The sequence below is a fragment of the Lathyrus oleraceus genome, chromosome 6 (genome assembly GCF_024323335.1).
Source record: "Lathyrus oleraceus cultivar Zhongwan6 chromosome 6, CAAS_Psat_ZW6_1.0, whole genome shotgun sequence".
NCBI lineage: Eukaryota > Viridiplantae > Streptophyta > Magnoliopsida > Fabales > Fabaceae > Lathyrus > Lathyrus oleraceus.
The window spans coordinates 517587100-517607877 of record NC_066584.1 but is presented as its reverse complement, the minus strand read 5'-3'; the positions used below and the strand labels follow the sequence as shown (position 1 = coordinate 517607877).

Genomic DNA, 20778 nt, shown 5'->3' with positions numbered 1-20778 from the left:
AGTCTGAGATGACGTGTCAGACATGCAAGCTAGTCTGAGATGATGTTCTAGTCATGCAAGATAGTCTGAGATGATGTGTCAACCATGCAAGCTATCAAGAAGTGACTGTTCAGCATGCAGGAGACAAGACATCCACGTGTCGAACATGTAAGATACTCAGAGATGATGTGTCAACCATGCAAGCCATCAAGAAGTGACTTGTTCAGCATGCAGGAGACAAGACAGCCACGTGTCAGACATGCAGACACACACTCCAAATGGATTGGCGCCTCCACTTATTCCTTGTACATGGTCGCCAATTCAAGTGGACACACCATGCATTCAGACCTCGAAACCAAGCATTTAGACCTAGGTCTTGCATGCATGTCCCTATGGAGGCGCCAATTTGAATGGCGACCCCTCTTAAAGCTCGTACATGGTTGCCAATTCATGTGGAGACACCATGCAAGCACAACTTTTCATGCTCCTATCCATTTTCCTATAAATACATCCACTCCTTCAACACTTCTTCCACACCATCACTCTCACTACTTCCTCTACAATACTTATTTTACAATTTCATCTTCAACAAAATCTTCTAGTTTCATCTACACCAATCCCCCAACAAAATGTCTTTACTCACAATGGGTGAAGCACATAGAGGAACGGTTGCAAACATCGCAACATATGTAAGTTTTTTCTTTTGTTAACTTTTTATCTTTCATCTTCACCAACCCCATTTTATTTTAACATACCAACTTAGTCAAGTGTTTTATTCTTTCTTTTATAGGATGTATCAATGTTTCGAACTTGGGTCCACGAATATGTCCATATGGACCCGATGATTCAACCTTATGTTGAACTCGTCGATTTTGGTCATATTAGCAAGATTATGTCTTGGTCTATAGATAACAAATTCATTCTAGCCTTATGCGAAAGATGGAGACCAGAGACACACACATTTTGGTTCCCAACCGGTGAGTGTACCGTGACGTTAGAAGACGTCTACATGCTTTTAGGACTACCAATTGAAGGCAAGACTGTTAATGGTAAGACCAACTATGCAAATTCAATTTGCATGGAGCTCTTAGACACTGATTTGTTATATGATAATGCTAGAGGTCAAGGTATACTACTCTCACGCCTAAAGTCATATTATAATAGTTTATACTTAGATGAGCATTCTACCGAAGATGCTCGAATAATAAAAACTAGGTGTTACATTATGTTGTTAATAGGATCCTTTTTATTTCCCGAAGGTAGTGGTTCTAGCATGCATATTATGTATTACCTCTACTTAGACATGTAGATAGAATAGGAAGTTACAGTTGGGGATCTGCTTGTCTAGCCTATCTCTATAGCTCGTTGTGCAAAAACTCCCACAAAGACACATCTACATTTTCTGGATGTGCTGTTTTGCTACAAGCATGGGGTTGGTCAAGACTACTGTCTCTAGCACCAGTCAATAACAACCCTTTCACTTTTCCATATGCACAAAAGTAAGTTGTTTAAATTGCTATATCTTTACTTACTTCCTTAAAGTTTATTACCTCAAACTATTTTTTTTTAACTTTTTGGTGTAGATGGTCGGCATGTGGTATGAGTTACAGCAGATGTCCGAGACACTGTATTACTCAGTATCGCAACCTGTTGGATCACCTTCGACCGACAGACGTAAGCAAAATAACTTAATTATTTCGTTATATTTGTTAACTTTTTCTACATTCATTATAATCCTATCTTCTTTAACATTTCAGTTCATTTGGCGTCCATACCTTAATTTGGATCATGACCATGAGGTCAACGCTGAAGACGCAGCCGTATGGACAGCATGCACACCGATAATACGGTTCACAACTGTGGAGATGCACAACATCGATCGTGTGAAGCTGCAGTTCGGTATGGTCAAGAATATCCCAAATCCCCCAGCTAGCCTAGGAGAATGGCATCTGCGTAAAGTGAACGACCAATGGAACTTCAATCCATGGAAAAACTTCGCAAGATCGGAGTGTTGCAAATGGAAGCACCGTCCTGACCATGTCTTAACTGACGCAGTCATGCCAAATGAGGTAAAACCAAGTCGTACTTGTATGGCTTGGTACAGATCGGTTGGTTTTCAATTCATCGACGAAGATATGTACCTATACGACCCACGCCAGGCAATTTACACACAAGAAGGATCAACATCTAACCCCCAACAACATTCTCAGCCCGGTTACTCACAACCCCCTATCCGTCAAACTTTCCGTTCCACAAACACACAAACATACAACCAAAACATGCCATTCACCCAACCTAAATACCAAGAGCATACCTCATACCACCACCAACAAATTGACCATCAACTTGAGACCCAACATCGCTTCGCACCCACACTATCATCCTACCAAAGTCGCCTTAGCCAAAACACCAACCGCCCATCCTCCTACCGTAGCCAAGAAGCCCAAACATCACAAAACCAAAACATCCCACAACCTTATCTCTACCAAACACCCCAACAACCTTTCCAACCTTTCCTCGACGCATCATTCACACCCATGTCTCCCTTAAACTGTCCCGATCGCCCATCCATGAGTCAACCACATCCCAACTTCTCTAGCATGGGTCATGCTGAGGTATTCTGGTAGTGACGCTCCTCAACGGACCTTCTCCTGTAGTTGGTAGTGACGCTCCTGGCCCCTCAGATGATCAAACACCGGTGCAGAATCGTCAACATGGGTTAGGGCCAAGGGTTAGGATAGCTAGAGGATGTGGGACCGGAGGTCGGTTAGGTGATCCCGGTCATCACCATTAGGTTTCTTTGTGTAAACTCCAAACTTTATTAATATCAAGTTGTATTATATCAAATTTATCTTTCAATTATACCATAAAACACAAAAAAATGCATTTTAGGAGGAGGAGTCTCCAATTGGATTATAGGTCACATGTGATAACACTAAAACATTATAGGTCACTTTGGACCAAAGCCATTGAAATGTGAAAAAATCCAACTTCAAGTGCCCATAACTTTCTCATAAAAAATCCAAATGATGCAAAATTTAAGTCCAAATTCATTGTCTTGAAAAGATATACAACTTTTATGTTGAAGGTTTTATCATTTGAGACTTTTATCATTGAAGCAGAAGGGCTTGAAGTTGGTCCATTTTGGCAAAATTCACATACACATGTTTTGCACCTTGAACTTCATGGCCTGTTTTCATAAATTTCCCAATCCCAAATGGATTTTTCTTCAACATAACAATTGTTCCTCATGTCAATACCTTTCCAACCATTACCCACATGACCATGTTTCAATTTGGCAAAGTGCATTTTCGAAGAGGAGAAGATTTATGTTCATGTATGCATAACATGTTGAAACTTAACGCACAAGCCAATTCAATCACATTTGCACGTCCAAAACACTCCAATTACACTTTAGCATGCTAAACCAATTGCATTTGGGCCTCCCATGCGCCTGTACATGCCCATGCATGGAGACCCTTATTCCACATGCACACGAGTTTGCCATTGTTTGCATCAGCTTCTATTATAAATACAGGTGCTTGGCTTCATTCAATTCCAACCTTAAGGCGCCTAACACTCTGCAGAATTGAAATCTCACCTTTCGATGCATACTAAAGACTATGCTGACTTGTCTGAATACCTCAACGGACCTTCTCCTATAGTTGGTAGTGACGCTCCTGGCCCCTCAGATGATCAAACACCGGTGCAGAATCGTCAACGTGGGTTAGGGTCAAGGGTTAGGGTAGTTAGAGGATGTGGGACCGGAGGTCGGTTAGGTGATCCCAGTCATCACCATTAGGTTTCTTTGTGTAAACTCCAAACTTTATTAATATCAAGTCGTATTATATCAAATTTATCTTTCACTTATACCATAAAACACCAAAAAAATGCATTTTAGGAGGAGTATCCAATTGAATTGGCGACTCCTCTTAAAACCTACACATAGGCGCCAATTGGATTGGCTAGGGCACTTGCCCTAACCAATCCAATTGGCGCCTCCATTCAAGTTTTAAGAGGAGTCTCCAATTTAATTGGCGACTCCTCCTAAAAATGAGGTATTTTGGGATTTTTTTTGAAACTTAGGGTATTTTGAGAATTTTCTTTAAAAAATAGATTATTTGGGTAAAAAAACCGTAAACAAACCCAAATAATATTGATCTCTACAAAAAAAAAAAAAAATAAGAGTTGGCATATTAATTAAAATAGAATGAAAGAGAGGTTAAGTGAAAATATGTATAAGGAAGACTAATGATAGAGTTGAATTTAAAATAGAAAAAATAGAATTCAATAATGAAGGTGGGGTTTTGTTATTGGTTTATAGAAGTTACCGTTTATGCTATGAGAGGAAGCAAAGCAAACAAATGGCGCCAATCTCTCTCTATCTATCAATCTCCAAATCATTCCATTGCGGAAGTGAGAGAGGGAAACAAAACAAATTCTCTAACACCAATCCAAATCATTTTCTCTCTCTATCAACTCGCCGGAATTGGATTCAATAATGCCGTGGTTTTCGTGTTCTTCCCCCTTCCCGGCGGTAGCTTTTCTCATTCTATCATTCTTTGCAGCAGTGAATGCCGTTGACAACAATGCCTCATGCAATCACGAAACGCAATTGGTAATTGCTTTTCATTTCGTTCTTATTTCACCAATCATGCATTTGAAATTTGAATTTTGAAATTTGAAGTTTCAATTCAATTGTTGTAGATTAAAGTGAAGAATTGGATTGATGGCAAAGAAGCTGACATGGTTAATGGCATGACCGCGAAATTTGGCTCTTCGTTGCCTGAAGATGCTGCTCAATCTCTCAGAACTCCTCTTGTTTCTTCTGTTCCCGCTGATTGTTGTTCCCTTTCAACTTCAAAGGTACCTTTCATAAACCTATTTTATTTCATATTGTATCAACATTTTCATTATATATATATATATATATATATATATATATATATATATATATATATATATATATATATATATATATATATATAAGGTTTTCTCATTATGTGGTTTTTGTATTGTAGGTATCTGGATCAGTTGCTGTTTGTGTCCGCGGCAATTGTGATTACGCAACTAAAGCTACGATTGCACAATCAGGGGGCGCTACGGCCGTGTTGATGATAAATGACCGTAACTACCCAATCCATATGCCACACTCATGCAATTCTTTTCACTCAAATGTATTCCTTCCTGCATGTTTGTTAAATTGTCTGTCTCGGTAACAATAACAAACACTATCTATTGACATTGGCATCCTAATTAATTCTCGTGGTAACCACTTCGAGTTGATTTTAACAGATATCAATCAATGAGGCACTAAATGCATTACCACTAGTTCTATTTGACTTGTTATGTTCTTTTAAATGTTTACTTTGTTTTTTGCCAAGTAGGTTTTACATGATTGTATTTGTCTGAAATATATCTGTTTATTTTCTCTCAGAGCTCGTTGAGATCAACTGCCCCAGTGATACTACGGAAAAGATAGACATTTCAATCCCAGTAGTGGAAGTAACACAGACATTGGCGGAAAATCTCAAGAATTCTTTGACGTCGGGAAAGAAAGGTCAGGATTTCAATTTATAAAACTTCTATTCGGATTTCTATATTGTTTCAGAAAGAGATTTGCACTTAATTATCTATTATGTTGTCTCAATGTATATATTAATTGGTCGTCTCAACGTATAACTCTTTCAACCATGATAAGAACTATATAGGAGGGATCCCATGGTTAATTGAAGAAGCCATGTGGACGCGAATGTCTTCTATTGAGAATATTATTTGGTTGTCTAAAATTTATTCGTGATGAAGAATGAGGAGGATGTTCTTGTATATAGGAAAAGGGAATCATCAAGTTTTTTTATATTGCTTGCATCCTTTAGATAGGTAATGTAGAAATGATTATAACTAGAGGACTTGATAGGTTAAAACTTAATATGAAAAGCTTCCCCGCCGAATACATTGCACTCAACTGTTATTTTATACTGTATCCTAGACTTCTGATGTTTCTTGATTTCATTGTACTCTACAATGAATTAAAGATGAAGTAAATACTAAAATAACTTAACTTGTAGCCCCACAAGTTTTTTATTCATAGTTACGTACAACGAATTAAAGATTAACTAAATACTAAAATCACTAAACTGGTAGCACTATGTTGTTTTATTTTGATGGGGATATGTTTTTGACTGGACTCTCTCTTCCAAATAGATACATACATGCACTCATGGACGGATCCAAAGATGGGATGTAGCCCATGGTTTCCCTCCCCTAGATTCGTCCCTGCATGCACCCATGCATTCTCTTAAGTTCTTTGAATGTTAAAAGGAAAACATCACATGTTTTATGAAGAAAAATAATATATATTTCTGTTAGATGTCTATTCCCACAAGATTTATAGATGGTTAATTTTGAGTTGTCCATTGCAGTGGAAGTTCTACTATATGCTCCAGTTCGTCCAGTTATAGATTTCTCCGTTGGATGTTTGTGGTTGATGTCTGTCGGAACAGTTATATGCGCCTCATTATGGGCAGACTTCACTGCTACTGATAAGGCTGATGAACACTATAATGATTTTTCTCCTAAGGTTTTTCCATACAACCTTATATCTATTTGTATTAGTTTGTGATGTTTTCTTAATTATATTAAGCAATAACTATATAATTATTAATCTATCCTGATAGAAAGGCACATTTTTATTAATTTAACGAATGTTTTAACAATAGTTAACGGAGAATTTGTAATCACCAACGGACCTTAGCGTGAATGCTACTATGCATTTCCTTTTATCTTTGACTGCCTTCTGTATAATTAGACACAGATCATTGCAATCAGTTAACTTTTATAATTTAGAACTTAGACTAGAGCTACGGTTCACCAAGCAAGTCTTCTTCTCATCTACGTTCATCTTGTTAATGATTACAAGTTTACTTTACTTCTTATACTAATGCATCTTCAAGCAAATTAGTTTACACATGTATGTTTCTATTCTTTTGCTAGGAATCTTCCACTGCTAAAAAAGGGGCTGGTGATTCTGAAGATGAAATTGTTAACATAGATGCAAGGGGGGCTGTCGTCTTTGTCATTACGGCTTCTACGTTTCTTGTGCTACTGTTCTTCTTCATGTCATCTTGGTTTATCTGGATTCTGATTGTACTTTTTTGTATTGGTGGTATTGAGGTAAGGTAGCTCATTTTCATTGATTCTATTCCTACCTGTCCTACCTGATATATATGCATCTGTATGTCCATGTGTATGTATTGTTAGAAAACTACGCCGAATTTCCTCTTAGTCAGATTCGTAAAAACAATAATATGCGGAAGCATAAAAACACACACACAATTGATAACGGAGTTCGGCCAAGTATGCCTACGTCTCCGGGCTGCTGCAGACCTTTTACTGAAAAGAGAAAAATACACTGTGTTTACAAACACTCAAAAGTTTCTCTCACCCACAACCCAATTACACCCAAGAGTTTCTCTCACAGAAATTTTTCTCACACTAGAAAATTTTCTAACTCTCAAATTACAATTTTTCTGTCAAATGCAAATGCATTCATTGTCTTGAGAAAAATTGAATTTTCCTACAACTTCAATGAGTATTTATAGGATTCATGTGGTCAAATTCAAAGTTACTATTCTCTTGGTCAAACTTCAAAGTTACTATTCTCTTGGTCAAAATTCAAAGTTACTATTCTTTTGTTGACTACCATTGGAAAATAGAGGGTGGAATAGTATGGCTAGAAATGTAGGCCTGTGGATCTAACAATCTCCCACTTGAAGACTGACTTCAGTCGGTCTTCACACCTCGATCATGCAGCAGCCTCTCTTGCATATTATTCTAGCAGGCCAACTGAAGTTGAGCACAACTTCAGTTTGTCAATGGTCACCACCTTTGTCAACATGTCTGCTGGATTCTTGCTTCCTAAGATCTTCCTCAATGTTAGTACCTCATCCTCAATCAGAGATCTGATGAAGTGATAACGGAGATCAATGTGCTTCGTTCGAGAGTGAAATGCTGAATTCTTTGCCAGATGTATTGCACTCTGACTATCACTGTGCAAGACATTATCCTCTTGGATGAAACCCAACTCTGTTAACAATCCCTGAAGCCATATCAATTCTTTGCTAGCTTCTGTTACTGCGACATATTCAGCCTCTGTAGTGGATAGAGCAACAATCTTTTGTATCCGCGACATCCAACTAACAGCACTAGTACCAACAGTAAATATGTAACCAGTCATGCTTCTTCGGTGATCAACTTCACCTGCAAAGTCTGCATCTACGTACCCTTGTACTTTTAACTTACCTTTACTAAAGCACAAACACTTCTCCTTAGTGCCTCGTAGATATCTCAAAATCCATTTCACAGCTTCCCAATGAGCTTTACCTGGATTTGACATAAACCTGCTTACAACTCCCACTGCATGGCCAATGTCTGGCCTCGTGCAGACCATCGCGTACATCAAACTTCCTATGGCTGAAGCATATGGAATCTTAGCCATTAATTCCTTATCTTCCTCTGTCTTAGGGGACTGATCCTTTGATAGACGAAAATGACTAGCCAAAGGTGTGCTAACCGGTTTGGCGTTGTCCATGTTGAATCTCTGCAAAACACGGTTGATGTACTCTGTCAGAGATAACTGCAAGGTTCCCTTTTGCTTATCTCTCGTGATTTGCATTCCAAGGATCTTCTTCGCTGGACCTAAATCTTTCATGTCAAATTCTTTTGACAATTGTTTCTTCAAATTTCTGATCTCGGTCATATCTGGACCTGCTACTAACATATCATCGACATAAAGTAGCAAAATGATATAACTGGAGTTATATCTCTTGAAGAAACAACAGTGGTCAGCATTGCACTTCTTGAAACCTTCCTTGTGCATGAAGCTCTCAAACTTCATATACCACTGCCTTGGAGCTTGCTTTAGGCCATACAAGCTCTTCTTTAATCTGCACACCATATTCTTTTTCTCTGAGAAACCTTCTGGTTGGTGCATATAGATCTCCTCATCTAGGTCTCCGTGAAGAAATGCAGTCTTCACGTCCAACTGCTCCAAGTAGAGCTCTTCACTGGCAACAATACTTAACACAGACCTGATAGTATTGAGCTTCACAACTGGTGCGAAAATCTCGGTGTAATCGACTCCTTCCTTTTGCTGGAATCCTTTTACAACAAGTCGAGCTTTATATCTTTTAGAGCCATCATGCTCCTGCTTCACTCGATACACCCATTTATTGTGAAGTGCCTTCTTTCCCATAGGTAACTCTTCTAGTTCCCATGTTTGATTTGAGATCAAAGACTTCATCTCGTCTTTCATGGCAAACTCCCACTTGTTCGCATCTACTGTCTGACATGCTTCTGCATAGTCTTCAGGTTCTCCTCCATCTGTCAACAACATGTAGCTCATGTATTTCCTGTTAGGTACAGGAACTCGAGAAGACCTCCTTAACTCCGGAGCTGGAGTAGAATGCTCTGTTCTGTCAGACTGCTGCACATTGCCTGGTTCAGTTGATTCTTCTGGCTGAGGACTATCAACTGTGGGTCTTTCAAGGACATCGTCCACATCTGCATAAACTGGCCCACTTGGTTCTGAGTTGATGGCACCTGTATCATGCTTGTCCTTGTACATTACCCTCTCATTGAAGATCACATCTCTACTGCGGATCATCTTTCTGTTCTCGTCATCCCAAAGACGGTAACCAAACTCATCTTCACCGTAACCAATGAAAGTACACTTCTTTGATTTGGGATCAAGCTTGTTCCGGCCTTGATCGCTGATGTGTACATATGCTGTACAGCCGAAAATTCTAAGATGTGAGAGTTTTACCTCTTTTCCGCTCCATACCTCTTCTCGTAGTCTATGTTCCAATGGCACTGATGGACCTCGGTTGATCAAGTAAGCTGCTGTGTTGACTGTTTCGGCCCAGAAATGCTTTGGAAGACCTGATTGCACACACATGCTTCTGGCTCTTTCAGTCAATGTTCGGTTCATGCGCTCAGCTATACCATTGTGTTGAGGCGTACCTGGCACGGTCCTCTCTATTCTGATCCCATGCCCATAGCAAAACTTCTTGAATCTGGTGTCTTCATATTCACCACCATTGTCGGTTCTGAGCTTTTTGATCTTCAACCCTGTCTCATTCTCCACCATGGCTTTCCATATCTTGAAAGCTTCAAATACTTCAGATTTATGTTTCAGAAAGTATACCCATACCTTTCTGGAGTGGTCGTCAATAAAAGTCACAAAGTATCGTTTTCCACCAATGGATGAGACTGTCGTTGGACCCCAAACATCAGAGTGAACGAGCTCGAGTCTCTCCTTCTTTGGCTTCCTTCCGTTTGTCTGAAAGCTAACTCTCTTCTGCTTTCCAAATATACAGTCTTCACACATGTCAATTTCTACTGACTGAAGACCTGGAAGTTTGCCCTTCGAGTGCATTACCTTCATCCCTTTCTCACTCATATGGCCAAGTCTCTGGTGCCATAGGTTGGGATTTCCACTTGCTGCCACCGAAATAAGATGACATTCTCCTGCCGTCTTGTAAAGAGTACCACTCTTTTTACTGCGAGCTATCGTCATTGCACCCTTTGAAATTTTCCACTGATCTCCGTGGAAGATTGTTGTGTAGCCGTCACTGGCCAACTGACCTACTGAGATTAAGTTCTTTGTCAGGTCGGGGATATGTCTGACATTCTTCAGCTCCCAAACAGACCCGTTCAACATGATCTTCACTACACCTTTTCCTACAATCTCGCAAGATTGTTCATTACCAAGGTAAACTTTACCAAGGTTTCCAGGGACATAATTCTCGATGAGTTCTTTCTGCGAAGTTGCGTGAAAGGATGCTCCAGAGTCTAACACCCACGACTCTTCCTTGTTCTCCAAAGAGCATATTAATGCATCACCTCCTCTTGAGGTTGAAGCAACGTTTGCCTCATCTTTCGCCTCATGTCTCTTTGGTGCACTCCTGCACTGGTTTTTATAGTGTCCCGTCTTCCCACAATTCCAACACTCAATAGTCTTTGAGTTGTTAGAACTATGATGATTTCTGGACTTGGATCGCCTTTCTTTTGATTTTCCGCGTCCGCTTCCTTTGGTTGAACTCCTTCCTCTTGACTCTGTATGCAATACTGAAGAGGTTGATGATTCACCCGACTCTCTCCGTCGGATCTCCTCACTGAGAACCAAATCACGAACATCATCAAATTTTAACTTGTTGCTTCCCGATGAGCTACTCACAGCTGTGACAGTAGCATTCCAACTTTCTGGTAGGGAAGACAAGAGTATCAAAGCCCGTACTTCATCATCAAAGTCGATTCCAACTGAACTCAACTGGGTTGTGACTGTGCTGAGTTCATTTAGATGTTGCGCCGTTGATGCACCTTCTGCCATCCGTAAGTTGAACAACCGCCTCATCAAATGAACTTTGTTTGAGGCCGATGGCTTTTCGTACATGTTAGAAAGGGCCTTCATAAGACCAGCCGTAGTCTTTTCTTTGGCAATGTTGAAGGCAACATTGCGAGATAACGTCAATCGAATGACTCCAAGAGCCTTTCTATCAAGAAGTTTCCAGTCATCTTCTTTCATATCTGCTGGTTTACTCGTGAGAGGTTGATGCATGCTTTTCTGATACAAATAATCCTCTATTTGCATCTTCCAAAAGCTGAAGTCCGCACCGTCGAACTTTTCGATTTTCACTTTTCCTTCGTCTGCCGCCATAGTTCCTACTCGAACCTGACTCCTCTGGATCGCCTATGATAATCTATGCAAACCACCGAAAAAATTGGTAATGCTGACCAATTTTCACTATTCACGAAAAACACTAATCACAAAGTTACTATTCACATGAATAGTACTTTCCCCCAAAACAATTATTCGGCCGAACCAACCAGCTCTGATACCAGTTGTTAGAAAACTACGCCGAATTTCCTCTTAGTCAGATTCGTAAAAACAATAATATGCGGAAGCATAAAAACACACACACAATTGATAACGGAGTTCGGCCAAGTATGCCTACGTCTCCGGGCTGCTGCAGACCTTTTATTGAAAAGAGAAAAATACATTGTGTTTACAAACACTCAAAAGTTTCTCTCACCCACAACCCAATTACACCCAAGAGTTTCTCTCACAGAAATTTTTCTCACACTAGAAAATTTCTCTAACTCTCAAATTACAATTTTTCTGTCAAATGCAAATGCATTCATTGTCTTGAGAAAAATTGAATTTTCCTACAACTTCAATGAGTATTTATAGGATTCATGTGGTCAAATTCAAAGTTACTATTCTCTTGGTCAAACTTCAAAGTTACTATTCTCTTGGTCAAAATTCAAAGTTACTATTCTTTTGTTGACTACTATTGAAAAATAGAGGGTGGAATAGTATGGCTAGAAATGTAGGCATGTGGATCTAAGATGTATTTCATGGTTTGCTCAAGGTATTGGTTCCCCTATTCCCATCTATGATAAAAACACTGTAACAATAGAAACTATAAGTGTTATAACTCAATAAACATTCAGTGTTACACCATTCTGATTATACTATATTGATTTTGTTGGATTTCATAACCATTAGTGTATGTATGAGCAGCTGTGCTTGGAGGTTTAAAGGCTTTAGGAGCACAAAGAGTTACCCGTGCCATCACTCTCATCAATATACACAACCAAAATAACCATCTAGACTAGATTGCAGATGGAGATGGGATGGCATAAGACAACTACTCCCCCACCAATTAAACTCTTGAACAAAGAATATAAATGTTTAATCCAATTAGGTGGAAAGTAGTTCATATAAATGTCCAGTCCAACATGTTAAACACCTAAACTCTCCTTCAACAACACAGCTAGGCAATGATTCCATTATATACAATAGTAAATCTCTGTACACAAATATTTTTCATCTCTAATTGGCGAGAAGGACAGTGGTGAGTGGCATTCAAGATTAATAAGAAGTGAAAAGGTATTGGATTCTTCTCTTCCGCAAGTTTGCACACAACCATTGGCGATCAACCATGCTTTTAAGCAGGAAATGGATCCATCGAGATTTACTTCTATTGTACAAGCTTGTTTTTTATTCATGCTAGTTTTAAGGGAACTATTGTTTCACATATAAGAGAATGTGAAACTTCACTATATGCTCGAGTCAGTTTATTGTTGTATTGATTTTTTTCTATCGAGCATATTTTGTCCGTCCGTGACTTTATTCTTCCTCTTTTTTTAATAGTTTATTTTTACTATAAAAAATATATCAGAGGGTATTAGTCTTTTAAATTCATTTGGGTTTTAATTTTTCTTAATTGCTTAACTCCTCTTTACACTAATTAAAGTTTTTTTAAATTTTTTTCTTTTTCTTTTCAGGGGATGCATAATTGTATTGTAAGCCTCACTTTAAAGTATAATAGATGTCTTATTTCTTCTCATAAAAATTAAAATTACTATTCTTTATGCATATTATGTGTTTGTTAATTTTTCATTTATTTTTCAAATATATGAGCAGAAATCATCCGAATTATGGAAAGAAGACTGTGAAATTACCTTTGTTTGGGGTGGTATCTATTTTCTCATTAGTAGTGCTACTATTTTGTATGGCATTTGCGGTAATATGGGCTATTACTCGACGAGAATCATTTTCATGGTTTGGCCAAGATGTTCTTGTAAGTGTCAACTTCTCGTACCACCACAATTTTTCTATTAGCATTGTAGTTTCTGTATTAAAACTTTAAGGCATAGAGACAAACTTTGGAACATATTGCTCATAATGATTATTATATGAGATTCAATCCTTTTTATTTAAACATGTCACCGAACGACTCTAATTGAAGAACTGAGACAAACCCTGGAAAATGGTTTCAGAAACAAAGGCAGAAGTTGCACGGTTTCTAGTCTTAGATTTACATTTGTTGAAGAGTTCATATTTCCTTTGAAATATATTTCCATACATTGCACCCTCTTATCTACCTACAAACATACAAATGCACTAGCACACACATATGCATGTAATTTTTTCCAACTTAATTCTTACGATTGTGTAATGTCAATGACAATATTGTTATGTTGTTGATTCTATAACAAGCTTTCTGCAACAGTGCACTGAAAAATGGCTTGTTGTCTCAATAATGATTGTTAACATTCACAGGCAATGGGCTCTTTATTCAATCTTTTTATTTTATTTGATACAATTCACTTGAAATACAACTTTATTCTTTACAGGGTATCTGTTTAATGATAACAGTATTGCAATTGGCTCGCTTGCCTAATATCAAGGTAATTGATTGGGATCCCTGTGTTTATAATTTTGATTCCTTGCTCATTATTTTCTGACATTAGTTATAACATTTCTGATCATTTTCTTATGCTTCTGATATCCTAGGTTGCTACTGTACTACTTTGTTGTGCATTTGTATATGACATTTTTTGGGTATTCATATCCCCAGTGATATTCCAGAAGAGTGTTATGATTACCGTAAGTCTTATTTTTCATGTCTATAGTTCTTTTACTTGATCTGTTTCTTTCAACTTTGAATCTCTGTTATAAATTCTCAAATTATATACCACTAACTAATCTTTTTTTTCCTTTCATTTCTTAGCTATTTTATTTGATATTTGTCTTTTTATTGTTTTTTTTTTCATTCTCAAGGAAGAACCGAACTTTTTCAATTTTTTTTCTAAATGTTCTCGGTGTTTCTTCTCTCTAATTGTTACACCAAAGAAAACCGGTGTCTTATAGTTATATGTTTTCTTTTCTAGGTTGCCCGTGGTGACAAGGCAGGCGGTGAAGCAATTCCTATGCTTTTGAGATTTCCCCGTCCTTCTGATCCTTGGGGTGGCTATGATATGATTGGATTTGGAGATATTCTGTTTCCTGGTTTGCTTGTTTCCTTTACTCGTAGGTATTAACTTAAAAATGTACACTAATATATTTGAATGAAGTAAAATTCAACACGCATATTTGCAATGATATGCATCAAGCCTTTTCATGTTTTCTAAATATGTTTCATATTGATTTTAAAGTTTATGAATTTATGATTTATCTCTGCCTTGTCTCCCGTCAGTGTATGTAGTAGGAGGAATATTAACCGGTACAATGGAGAATTATAGGCTAAGAAGGGTTTTGAGAGAGCAGAAAGAAGGGAGTTCACAAAGGAGGTAGAGGCAATAAACAATAATTTTCCACACCCATTCTAATTCTCCCTTATAACATATATATCTCACACGGTCTTTTCATTTAGAGTTAGTTAGCCTCAGTATATTTTCTCTGGATTCTCGGATCTCTAGCAAAATTTTATTCCCCATCACATGTTGACTTGCCCACCCGAGTTAGTGTCCCCATGAGTGACACCCTTACATTACCCTTATTAGAATAATCGCGTGGATATGAAATAACGGAAGGACGATCCAAATCCACAAATCCTCTCAAAATCTTCAAGAAAGCCAGCCATGCCTTAATATATGGAAGAAGTCTAAGCATGCGATTTGGATCGCCGAACTTGTGTAAAATTGTGAAATCCTATGAACTTAAGTCACGAATTTAAGAACATTGGTGATTTCTACCCTCATTTTGGTTTTCTTGAATCCCATACTTGCTCTGAATTACTCCTTGCTACATAAAATTTGATTTGAGGGAAAAGTTTTTATGACAATGTTCTAAGATGCCAAATTGATAAGCCATTGCCCCCTCTATCTTAGGTTTGAACAAATCCCAGAATCATTTTTTGTATTTCCCAACTTCTAAACAATGTAAATTTTGGATAATGTTGTTCAATGAGAAAATTTGTTTCTCACGCTTCAATTTTTTGGGATCAATATGGATCACACGTATTTAACATCAAGTTAGAAAGACAATCAATTATTTATGAACTTCCTATCCTTTTGTCTTTTGGGTTGGTGATTTTTGCATAAGCATCGTGGTTTCATGTCATAAAAGAACTTTTTAAATATTAATGTTGGTTTTAAATTTTCCAATTTACATTGGACAATATGTTTTGTACTTATGTATTTGTTACGGCTTTTGATGGTCTCAGATTCGACAAAAATAATAACAAGGGGGTATTTGATGGATATTTTCTTTGGTTGGTAGTTGGCTATGGCTTTGGTAAGTTCTTTTGCAGTTGTTAAGCATTGATTTTCTTTTTTTTGGGTCTCCATATCGGAATCTTCCATGTTGGTTGGTCATTTATTTAAGCTTGTACTCTATGTAAAAGCTACCATGGTTTCCTATTTCAGGTCTGATCTTCACATATTTGGGGTTATATTTGATGAACGGTCATGGACAACCTGCACTCCTCTACCTCGTTCCATGTACACTAGGTACTTAGTTTTTTTTGCTTTAGATTAGATACGGCCAGTGGTTCTAATCTATGTAGCACCGACACCTCTGAAAAATGATGTGTCCGTATCGGACACCGACACCTGCACAGATATTTATTATTACTTTTAATTTATTTATTTTTATATTATTATCGGTGTTGTTGTGTCAGTGTCTTATTTGGGGTATCCGTCCTTAGGTTCTAATAAGTTAGCTTCTCTAATGTTCAATTGTTGTCAAATTATTTGGACAGGAGTCGCTGTGGTATTGGGATGTATAAGAGGTGAGCTCGAGGCTATTTGGAATTATGAAGAAGACTCGTGTTCATCTAAAGAACCTTCTGACGTTTGAATCATTGCACTGTTTGATGCAACTAGGAAAATTATCTCACATATCAATATTAACTTAATGACATGCGATTTATTTAGTGGTAGTAAAAGTATCAGGTGTACATGCTATTCTTTCTCAGGCTTCAGTAAATATCTTTTGTAATTAATAATTAATTAACGAAAATTAATGTCCTTTCTTTTCTTTTTATTTTAAATTTAAAAGTTATTATTATTATTTTATAAATCTGCTTCATAATTCACGCTACAGAGAAAGAAAACAAAGTGTTGTGAAATTTACGGTTCTAGTGCTATTCTCATTGTGCTAGACTGTGTTTTTCGTGGGTATATATAAACCATGTTTTCTTGTGTGTATATAAACCATATATTTTCTACTCGTAATTGCATAGATTAATTTTTGAGCAGTGGAGGATCATAATAAGCATCGAAACTCTAAAAAAGTTTAACATTGTTGTATGTCCAGAGTGAGTTCGAATCCAGAATCTTTAGTTAAGTTGAAATATATATATCTTAGTTTATAGGTCTCTTCAGTTTCACTAGACTAAAGCAACACATCCACAATCCTAACAAAGTTTATTTTCTTCATTAACAACGCGAATCATGTACAGATATGATTCTCAACTTGTTCACCATTATATCATAACTCCATCTCGATATCAATATCTTCTCCAATTCATAAAAAAGAAAGAAAATACAAAGATAATATGTGTTCAGGACTCTCGTTCGATACTTGCAAGAAGAAAATACCAAAATCGTTTCTTTGACGTCTTATATCTAACTATTCATGTTATATTAATATTGTTTTTGTTGTTACGGTTGTTGTTGAGACCCTAAATTCAAAAGATTTAATGTTGTTGTTGTTTAAATTAAGATTAAATGTTATATGTTATTGTTTTTGTTGTGATAAATACGTAATATGTTTATTGTTTTTGTTGAGATAAATACATAATATAATTATTGTTGATGTTGTTGTAGTTTTGTTAAGATTGAAAGAGTTATTTTTAGACATCAAAATCAACTCCGACTATAAGATATAAGACAAAAAAAAATATTAACTATTATATATTTAATTTATTTTTTTCCGAAGTGGTTATAACCTCTAAAAACTCACCATTGAGCCAAAATTCGAATCACAAGGACATTATATCCATGTTTAACATTTATAATAATAAATATTGTTTATTAGTTTGTGTTTTTAATTAATGAATTATGTTAAATATTTGAAAAAATAATAATTATGTTTTTTTTATGTCAGAACAGTAAAAAAAAAATCAAAAGTAAATTACGGTGAAAAAAATGAAATGTTTTTGTTTTCTTCTACTTTTTATCATTAAAAATTAATAATGGGCCTGTGTAAGTAAAATAAGTAAATGGGCCTTTAAATCAAGCAACCACCAGATGCTATGACAACCGTTCACTGTCACCACCGTTCAACACAATCGGCAGAAGCTATCACAACCGTTCAACTCGATGATGGATTCCGCCGCCGTCTCCAACGGTGATCCGATGGATAAAGGAAACAAATCCTCCGATTCAAAGGTTAGTAGAAACTATATTAACGATGATCTTGCCTTTTATGTTCTTTCAAAACTTGGCATTAAATCATTGAAGCGCTTTGGATGCGTACGCAAATCATGGTCCATTTTATTTGATAACTCTCATTTCATGACCATGTTCCGCAACCATTTCATTTCGCATCACGGTTCTGATTACGATCATACATTTCTCGTGATAAAACATCTTGAATTGCCTGTCACACCTGATTATCGTTACCACGATGAAGTGCATTTTCTCGAGAACAGACTCAAATTAAAGTTACCACCTCCATTTGAAGAGGATGACGGTGATCTTAGTATTGTCGGCCGCACAAGTGTTAACGGCATTTTTTGTATCGGGCAAGGAGACGTAAGGAAGAAAAAAGCCCGGTATGTATTGTGGAATCCGGCTACGGAAGAATTTGTCGTCATTCCTCCTAGTCCAGAGGAGTCTCTATCAGAAAACCCTAACATGGAAGTGTCTCATGACTTTCATGGATTTGGTTATGATCAAGTTGGAAATGACTTTAAGGTCCTTCAGTATGTATCGTTTGAACGCTTTGACCGTCGTTCTCGGCAACTAAGACTGTGTGAGATATATAGTTTAAAAACTAACTCTTGGAGGATAGCGGACATGGATTTCTCTCAATGGTTTTTTGATAATGCATTTAATGCTAAGGAAGTGTACATGGATGGTGCATGTCATTGGTTGGTTTTTTGTGGTAATACCGAATCATGCCTAGTGTCATTTGACCTTAGTGATGAAGTGTTTTTTACAACACCCATTCATGGAATATTAAATTATTATAAACACTTGGTTGTTTTAAATGGATCCATTGCTATAATCTCAAATCGGGATGACGATTGTTTTATTTATGATATATCAATTCTGGGTCAACTTTGTGTGAAGGAATCATGGATCAAACTATTAAGTTTTAGTGTCATACCTTCTATTGACGGGTCCCTATGCCCAATTGGAATTGGGAAGATGGGATATGTTTTTTTTAGAAAAGAAGACGATGAATTAGTCCGGATTGATGTGAACACCCAAAGAATTGAAGAGATTGGTGTTAAAGGAGATCAATCTTGTTGCAAGATAGGAATTTACAAGAAAAGTTTTTTTCGATTGGAGGATATAAGGAACTAGTTTTTTTCGTCTTGTTTTCACCTGAAGGCATATGACTATGGTTATTATGATTTTTATCAATTTTACTTTAAAGATTTATTTATTTATTTATTTATTTGCAAATTATTTGTGTTTTTATGATATTTGTAAGAATGTTGTCTTTTCTTAAATGAACGTGCTCTCCAATTTTACTCTTGTATATCTCTTCTTAAACTTCATTATTGTCTTCTTATGAAATTTTCTTAGTGTTTCTATTTATGTCTTACAATTAGAGTATGATTAGTGTATATGTAATATCCCCAATTACTCGAAATATTCTGTTTTTGTGTTCATTTTCTTTATATTAGAACTGTAGAACCTTGTTGTAGAGAAACTTGACAACAAAACAATAAATGGGGTGGTTTTTTTTTCACATACACATTTTGTTTCTCTATTTTGGTAACTCTATAGTATTGAGATTTAGTCTTTGGTCATAGAGATGATTTAAATTTCTTTTGAGGGGGTTGTTTCCTTTTTTTAGAAAAAGATGAAAATGTATGTTTTTATCTTAGTGGTGTCAAAGATGCTAGTGACTTTAATTTTGATTAACAATGTTATTCCTGTTAAAATTTAATTAGTAATTCTTATTTTAAATAAATTCTAATTATTATGGAGTTACTTTAAGTTGTTTGCATAGTATTTAGTTTCAATTATTAAACTATATGTTTTAGGATATGGTAGTGGGTGGTTATATTAATTCATGTTTAAAAGGCTAAATGTGTCTTGAGTTTCAATCAATTCAAATTTTCCTTAAAATTTTGTGTTGTTATTTGTGAGTGTTTCAACATTTGGCATCAGAGCCTATCCCGGACCTGATAAAGATTAAAGCAACAACTTTCTTGTAGTAGCAAATGACATATAAAAATGGTAACTTTGTTCAACTAGCAATTCCACGTTTTGATGGTCACCACAACCATTGAGCTATGTTGATATTAAAAGAATATTGGCTATAAGTTGAAGATGGCATTACTTTTTATCCAAAAGGGACATTGTTGACAATCACTTAGAAGAAGCAATGGGATGAACAAAAATTGAACGATTTAGAGGTGAAAAATTATTTGTTTCAGGCTATTGATCGTACAATCTTGGAAACTATTCTTTAGAAAGATAAATTATTTATTCCAGGTACAATCTTGGAAACTATTCTTCAGAAAGACACCAGCAAGTGAATTTGGGACTCAATGAAACTCAAATATCAAGGGACAACAAAAGTGAAGCGTGCACAATGTCAAACCCTTCGAAGAGATTTTGAGATTCTTCATGTGAAGATGAGAGAGTCGCTCAATGACTATTTTGCAAGGATGACGGCAATTGCAAACAATATGCGGATCCATGGCGAGAAACTATAAGATTTTACTGTTGTTGAAAAAATTCTGCGATCAATGACTGCAAAATATGATTACGTAGTTTGCTCGAATGAGGAATCACATGACATTGATAAACTTTTCGTTGATG

At 36.6% G+C, this 20778-nt stretch overlaps 2 protein-coding genes across 3 annotated transcripts; both read left to right on the top strand.

The window, feature by feature from the left end:
• Positions 1–4353: 4353 nt before the first annotated feature.
• LOC127097251 (signal peptide peptidase-like 5) lies at positions 4354–16837 on the top strand. 2 transcript variants are annotated; one of them, XR_007792969.1, is made up of 14 exons: positions 4354–4597; positions 4687–4845; positions 5001–5106; positions 5417–5539; positions 6402–6559; positions 6973–7152; positions 13330–13364; positions 13469–13625; positions 14182–14235; positions 14342–14434; positions 14719–14857; positions 15993–16063; positions 16195–16278; positions 16530–16589. XR_007792969.1 is itself a non-coding variant. In XM_051035751.1 (14 exons), exons 1-14 carry the CDS (start codon positions 4481–4483, stop codon positions 16625–16627), a joined length of 1578 nt encoding a protein of 525 aa, XP_050891708.1. In that variant the 5' UTR covers positions 4354–4480; the 3' UTR covers positions 16628–16837. The 2 variants fall into 2 exon arrangements, 1 of the variants encoding a protein (XP_050891708.1); XM_051035751.1 differs by having other exon boundaries at positions 14719–14861; positions 16530–16837.
• A 1192-nt stretch (positions 16838–18029) lies between these two features.
• On the top strand, positions 18030–19408 carry LOC127092811 (putative F-box protein At3g16210). Its single transcript, XM_051031705.1, has one exon. The coding sequence runs from the start codon at positions 18094–18096 to the stop codon at positions 19303–19305; it is 1212 nt and encodes a 403-aa protein (XP_050887662.1). The 5' UTR covers positions 18030–18093; the 3' UTR covers positions 19306–19408.
• The last annotated feature ends 1370 nt before the right edge of the window (positions 19409–20778 follow it).

What these genes read in the sequence shown, in the direction of transcription:
- LOC127097251 (XM_051035751.1), top strand. Translation starts at nt 4,481, where the DNA reads ATGCCGTGGTTTTCGTGTTCTTCCCCCTTCCCGGCGGTAGCTTTTCTC. An exon ending in CGTGTTGATGATAAATGACC is followed by an intron (nt 5,107 to 5,416) that starts GTAACTACCCAA and finishes ATTTTCTCTCAG; the next exon opens with AGCTCGTTGAGATCAACTGC. An exon ending in TTTGTATTGGTGGTATTGAG is followed by an intron (nt 7,153 to 13,329) that starts GTAAGGTAGCTC and finishes TTTTCTTTTCAG; the next exon opens with GGGATGCATAATTGTATTGT.
- LOC127092811 (XM_051031705.1), top strand. Translation starts at nt 18,094, where the DNA reads ATGATGGATTCCGCCGCCGTCTCCAACGGTGATCCGATGGATAAAGGA.